Below are 7308 nucleotides of genomic sequence, written 5' to 3'. Positions count from 1 at the left end.
ATTCACCCAGGTTTTGTTCAATGTTAGCATTAATTCTATTTCTGATCGATACAGCTAGAACATTATACATTGTGTCTTGTAATCCTATACCACTGTAGGTTTGACATTCCGTAACATTTCCTTTTTTTGTATTGGGCGTAGCAGGGCTTCTCTCAACTGTTTTGGCATTTGCTCTTTAGTCCATACTTCACGTATCAACTCTGTGATTTTTTACTGTAGTCTTTAGCCACCTTCCTTTAGGAACTCTGCTATGATGGTATATTTTTAGTAATCGATATAAAAAAGACCAAAACTAAAAACAATATAAATTTATTTAACTCAGACTTTCATATATTATAATATATTCTATTTTATATTATCTATACAATAAAATACATTTTAAATGCCATACACTCCTCCACCTGGTTTTCTAGAGTCATGTATTCCTATAATTTGATTAGTCTCTTTTTGTAAAACGTATACAGCCGAGTCAGTTTTTCTATCTGTTGTATGTCCAAGAGTTTTAAGATTTTGTACTAGTTCCTAAAACAAAACAAGTGTAAATGGAAACTAAAAATATTCAAAGCTATTAAACAATATAACTAATTTCCCTTGTGACAGTTGTCTATTGTGACTTTTTCTATAAAAATTAATGTTATATTGTCTCAATAACAAACATAACAGTAAAAACAATCAAGAAAATTAGTAATGCAAATCAAGGTTCATTAAAGGAGAATGTGTTTGACATCTTGACAACAGAAACAAGTAAGGCGCTTCATAAGACAACAAAGAAGCGAAATGAATTGGGTGGCCTTCCTGACAGAAATGTTTAAAAAACAAAACGAAGAACTTTTACCAGAAACGCCAAATATAATAACCGAGGAAAAGAGCGAAATATCCCACAACGATGTGAAAGAAGGAATAAACAAATTAAAAAACAGAAAGTCACCAGGAGAAGATCAAATATTAAATGAACTCTTAAAATATGGAGGTGATCATCTTGTACAACAACTGTAACTTCTTATTAATAAAATAATCACCACGAACAGAATACCAGATGAATGGAGGAGAGCGATTATGGTGATGTTCTTTAAAAAAGGAGATAAGAAAGACCCCAATAATTATCGAGCAATAAATCTATTAAATACAACACTCAAATTGACAACAAGAAAAATAGCGACAAAAATAAACGAACGAATATCTCTGCAAGAGGAACAGCAAGGATTTAGGATAGGAAGATCATGCACGGATGCAGTTTTTGTAATAAGAATAAAAGAAAAGTCGCTGGAATACAACAAACCAGCATATATGTGTCTGATAGATTTGAAGAAAGCGTTTGATAGAGTGAGAATTCGGGACGCGATGCATTTATTAAATGAAAAGGGAATATCATTGGATTTAGTAAAAACCATTGAGAATATATATAAAGATAACATAGCTATGGTAAGATGTAAAGGAAAAGTATCACAACCTCTCAAATATGAAACTGGCATTAGACAAGGAGATTCGCTGAGCCCATTAATATTTAATCTCAAAATGGACGAAATCATAAAGAAAGTTAAAAAAAGAAGAGGATATAGAATGGGAGAAAAGGAAATAAGGATAATATGCTACACCGACGACGCCATAATAACAGCCGAAAATGAAGATGACCTATAAAGATTAATTAAAGAATTCGAAGATACGGCGCTCATATACAACATGGAGAAAACTAAAGCGATAGTGATATCAGCGGAACCGAGACGATGTAAACTAGTCGTAAATAACAAAATAATAGAACAAGTGATGGAAACTGAATACTTGGGAATAAAACTGTCAAGCTACGGAAAAGTGGAAGAAGAAGTACAAAAACAAGTGAACATGGCAAACAGAGCAGCAGGATGTCTCAACAACACAATCTGGAGAAACAAATACCTCACAACGGAAACGAAAACCAGGATATATAAATCAACAATAAGACCAATAATGACGTACACAGCGGAAACAAGAGCAGATACGGCGAAAACACAAAGACTACTGGAAACAACAGAAATGAAAGTCTTACGAAAAATAACAAACCAAACTCTAAGAGACAGAGTAAGAAGTGAGGAAATACGAGCGAGATGTGGTATAGAGGAAATAAACGCGTGGACCAAAAGAAGAAAAGTGGAATGGAATCAACACATCGAAAGAATGACAGAAAATAGAATAGTAGGAATAGCAAGAGACAAATCGCCAAATGGAAGAAGATCATTGGGACGACCGAGGAAAAGATGGTCAGACAACGTCAATTGAGGCTAAAAACCGAAGTAAAACAGGCATTTTGCCTGTTTATAAAGTAGGAAGAAGAAGAAGAAGAAGAGTGTTTGACATTTTATAAATATTTAATTTTTAAATAATGTAAAAGGAATAAGCAATTTATCCTACAATGTGATTGAACAAAGCAAAAGTGATAAGAGCTTTAACATTTTATACCATTGCTTTTAGACTCTTCGCTGACATATCATATATCCCTGGGGTATTAGTTGGTTGAGAGTCTTCTCTACAAATTATTGGTTCTGTCTCTTTGATTGCATGTTTCTTGTGTTCTGAATATTTTGAATGTCTTTGTATAATTCTGAGCAGTTATTTTTCTAGGTTTCTGCGATGTTCTTTCTCTGTGTCGGTTTTTACCTTTCCAAGTTGTCGCTTGGGTCAAATATTTTACTTATTTATATAGTTCATTACTGTCATGGCGATTTTTATATTGCTCCAGTTCATGACACATTATTTATATGGTTGTTTTTATCTTTAATGCACATACATTTTATTTTCCTTCTTATCTCCGCTATTTCTTAAGGTTATTTTCGGTTTTTGTGGTATGTTGTAGCATACGTCTTCTTTCTGGCACTAATTTTTAGGTTTCTCATGAAATCCAATGTTTGTTCTTCTGGGTTTTTTCGCTGAATGTATCTAGCTTTTAATTCCATGCCATGTTTTATTTGTTTCTTTTAACATTTGTGGTTATTCCTTATTTACCAGTTTTATCTAGAATTCTTTCGCAATATTTACCCTTAGCTGTTTTGTCTTATGTATTTTTGTAGTTGTGCGGAGCTTGATCCTGCAGCTCACTTTTAGCAGCTTATCACCTAATCCACAGTATGTACGTATAACTACTTTTACTCTATATCAGGGGTGCTCAGACTTGTAGTGTCTGTGATCTATCACAAAATATTTTAAAGTTAAGTGATCGACTACCGACTACTATAACTAAACTGGAGCCTAGATACTGAAATACGTAGATTTATGAAAATACTTGTATTGTAAATGCTTATAAATACAAAATATAATTAAGGCATCTAAGTAAGCCTTTAATCTGCTTTCGATGTAGATGCATGTCACTGCATATCATCCACAAATTGTTTTTAAAACGTTGCGTTTACAATTCTAGTTGTTATTAACGCTTGTTCCCAAATATTTATATTTGTGCACCCGTTCGATTTCGTTATTGTGAATGTACAGGTTTTCATTCAATCTTTGTTTTTTGGAAATAATCATGAATTTCGTCTTCTTGACGTTCATTGTTAACCCTTTCTCTTCACTAGCTGTGACTACCTTGTTTAAAATGGCGTGCAGGTCTTCTTTCTACTGTCTCCGCCATTAAAATCGTATCAACTGCGTATCTAATATTATTAATTGGTTGGCCGTTAACTTTTATCCCAATTTCTTCTTCCTCCAATGCTTTCTTCATAATTTCTTCCGAATAGAGATTAAATAGCATTGGTGACAGCACACATCCTTGTCTAACTCCTTTTTTAATTTGAATTTTATTTGTTGTGCTATTGTCGATGCGTGCGACTGCTTTGTGATTATAATACAGAGTATATATTATTCTTATATCGCGAGTGTCTAACTGTTTAGCTTCCAAGATCTCTAAAAGTTGGTCATGCTTGACGTTATCAAACGCCTTGTTGTAATCAATGAAACAAGCAAATACATCTTGATTCACATCCAAACACCTCTGTGTCAAGATCTTAAAGGCAAATAATGCTTCGCGAGTTCCATATCCCTCCCGGAATCCAAACTGAGTTTCTCCGATATGTTCTTCCAATTTTCTGTAAATTCTATTGTGAGTTATTTTGAGGAATATTTTTAAGGTGTGGCTCATCAGACTGATCGTGCGATGATCACTGCACTGCTTAGCATGTGCCTTCTTGGGAAGAGGGACAAACGTTGATCTTAGCCATTCTTTAGGAACTATACTGTTTTCATAAATCTTGTGAAATAAGTCTACTAACAAGTGAATTCGATCTTCGTCTATCAACTTTAGTATATCCGCTTGTAGCTCGTCTGGTCCTGGAGCTTTGCTATTCTTTGATGACTTCGCCGCTTGCATTACTTCTTTGTTTATTTCTGGAGCTGTCTCCTCTGGAAAATTATCACAAGGAGGGCTGCCTTTGATCGTCAAACAGTTCTTCTATGTATGTCTGCCAATGTTTTAGTTTCTCCTCTGTTTCCATTATCATGTTCCCTTGTTGGTCAATAAGTACTGTCTGCTTCCTGTTTCTATTGCTGATCATTTCTTTAGCTTTCTTGTGAAGATAGAACGAATCATATTTGGCTTCCAAGTTTTCAATCTCCTTACATTTGTCTTGTAACCATTGTTTTTTAGCGTCGCGGATTTTTCTTTTGATCTCTGTGTTAATTTGCTTATACTGTTCTTCATTTTTGCCTTTCGATAGTCTTCAAGAATTCATCAATAACAAAAATTCGTCACTCATCCATTCTTTCTGTTTCTTTGGATTTTCTCTCTTCAGAATATTTTTAGCGGGCTCCAGCACGCTCTTTTTAATAATGGCCCAGTGTTTATTAATGTCTGATTCTGGTATCTTCTCTGTCTTTTCAAGTTTTTCAAGATTTGCCTGAATGCTTGTTTCTACCTGATGTTTAATTGTTTCATCATTTAAACGATTGATATCTATTACTTGTTTGGGCTTAGGCGTTTGTACTCTTTTAAGTTTTATTCGGAATTGTGCCACTACTATATATTTTCTCTATAAAATCTGTATAGGTATCTATAATTAACTCACCTATTTTTTAATCAATGTTCTATTCAATCGAATGGTTTTCCAAGTTGACAAACAAGCAATGTGGTATTTATTATGCGTTTTTAATAATACTTACATCTATTAATCCATACTCATATACAAGTGTCATTGGAAGTAGTTGGTGGTGAACCTTTGGTGTATCTATTGCTTCTTTGAGGTTATTATTTAACCATAGCAGTCTCAACAACGTCTAAAAATATTATTAACAATAAGAATAAATTTAATTCTAATTATATAGAAGTTTTCTATCTAATCCGTAGCCAGCCAATAGTATTATAAATATATAATACAATAATCGGTATTATGTAATAATACTATTAATATTACTCAATGTTCTGTTAAAATAAAATATAATTAAATACTTATTAGGAAAGCTCGTAAATATAACAAAGTTTGTGAACGGTAATGCGCTAAAGTGATTTAGTTAAAAGAAAAGAAAATGAACCAATATATATTTTAGAACATATGTAGCTATACTGAAAAAATCTCATCTAAAGCCTTAGTGGTTAACTGGGTATGCTGTAGATTTTTTTTTAATTGAGAGTAAATACTGAGCTTTGTTACTTTTCAATACTCTATATCTACGATTAATGAGGCAGCAATTAGTACTTTAAAATTGATCAGACACAAAAAATAAAACCGAGAGTTCATAAAGAATGCTTTGCTTAAAGCCTTAATCCAAACAATAAACACCATGTCAGTTATGTTCGACTGTAATCCGCTGTTTCAACTGATAGGAAATCAGCAAACGGGTGGAACTAAAGCAGAATTAAAGTTTATATGGGTACCTACTAGAGTTTATAATATTTATAATATAGGAATATATCGAATATAGTAAATAGGGCTAGACAGGAGAAAACGATACCAAATTTCTCAGTTTGAAATCTCCTAAAGACATTTTTCCAGGGCAATATTGCTTTAAAGGCTTTTTAAAATGTATGTTATTTACTATATTTAATGGAAATTATCCAGAATTTGAGTTGCAGGTAAGTTTATTTTGACATGTTGATTTCTTTCGGAAATCGCTCTTAAAATACAATGTTTATTTTAGAAATTTTTGAAAACGACTTTCGAATTGGAAATCGAAATATCAAAGAATCAATTGGACTTCGTAAGTCCTAGGTTTTCATCCAGCGTGACCGGAAGTAGAACCGGATGTCGATATTTGAATTATTCGTATAACTTTACGTCGATTGATATACGATTTCACTAATTTAGAGTCATTTTTGCCGAACTTTCAGTCATAACTTTTTAAACGAAATCGACATCGAAACCAGAGCTAAATATTCGAGATTAACTTTTTAATACGCGTTGATTGATATATCATATGTACTATCTCTACGACTATAATATAGCACTGCCGGTTACAACTTTTTAATCGGAAGTTTTATAAAACCAGAAGAACATATTTGTTCTTATTTTACTAAGGCACGTCGAATAATATATCGCTTGTACTATTTCGGCAACTTTAAAAGAGTACTTCCGGTTTCAATTCTGGAACCGGAAGTCTGAGATCAAATTTCTCACCTTTAATACCATCTTTCGGTTATAAGCTTTCATTCGACAGCTTATTTGTCATTCTATCTGTTCTAATAACGGAGGAGCTGTGTTGACCGACGGGCAGAGAGACCTAGATAATTCAAGGTTTTCACATTTTAACGTTGTAAAATAGATAAAAACAAAAACGATTTCCAAAGTAGAAATCAAAACGTCAAAATAAACCTAATCCGCATTAAAGATAGTAAATGAGTTAAATTTTATTTGAGACAAACTTTTAAAATATTGGAAGCAAAAAAAGATTGAAAAAAGACTGTATTACTTGTACACACTTCTAAAACATAGGTCAAACTGGCAACAGGTGTATGCTCTGTGACTCGGTGACTCTCTCAGTCTTGAATTGGTTTAAGAACTTCTGATCTAGTCGTACTGTTGTTATATTCGACTGGTACAGATTTTCAATAAGTGTCACCAGGTGCATTGGTGTGCCCATTTCTATTAAAATGGACCATAGATTTATCCAGCTTACACAATCAAATGCCCTTTGGTAGTTAAATCCTCTAGATCTTTTAATGAGTTGTCTTAGGTTAAGGATTTGTTCCCGTGTACGTTTACCCTTTACAAACTCCGGTTGTTTCTAAGGTATTTGGTAATGTAGATAGGTTTTTAATCTGTTTTTGATCATATGCAACAAGATTTTACTAGCATGTGTTATTAGTGACGTACGGTCGTTTTCACATCTGGTAGTAGTTCCTTTTTGTGTAGC

General features: G+C 33.1%; 1 protein-coding gene across 4 annotated transcripts in view; it reads right to left on the bottom strand.

The window, feature by feature from the left end:
• Positions 1-323: 323 nt before the first annotated feature.
• Positions 324-7308, bottom strand: part of LOC140434532 (glutathione hydrolase 1 proenzyme-like) — an 83575-nt gene continuing 76590 nt past the window's right edge. For all 4 annotated transcript variants that reach the window (XM_072522870.1, XM_072522871.1, XM_072522869.1 and 1 more), the window contains 2 exons: positions 5122-5235; positions 324-522 (listed from right to left, as the gene is read on the bottom strand). In XM_072522870.1, the coding sequence (XP_072378971.1) occupies positions 379-522; positions 5122-5235 (258 nt within the window). In that variant the 3' untranslated portion in view covers positions 324-378. The remainder of the gene's footprint in view (positions 523-5121; positions 5236-7308) is intronic.

The sequence above is a fragment of the Diabrotica undecimpunctata genome, chromosome 2 (genome assembly GCF_040954645.1).
Source record: "Diabrotica undecimpunctata isolate CICGRU chromosome 2, icDiaUnde3, whole genome shotgun sequence".
Taxonomy (NCBI): Eukaryota; Metazoa; Arthropoda; class Insecta; order Coleoptera; family Chrysomelidae; genus Diabrotica; species Diabrotica undecimpunctata.
Note: the sequence above shows the minus strand (reverse complement) of the source record. Positions and strands in the feature narration are given on the sequence as shown.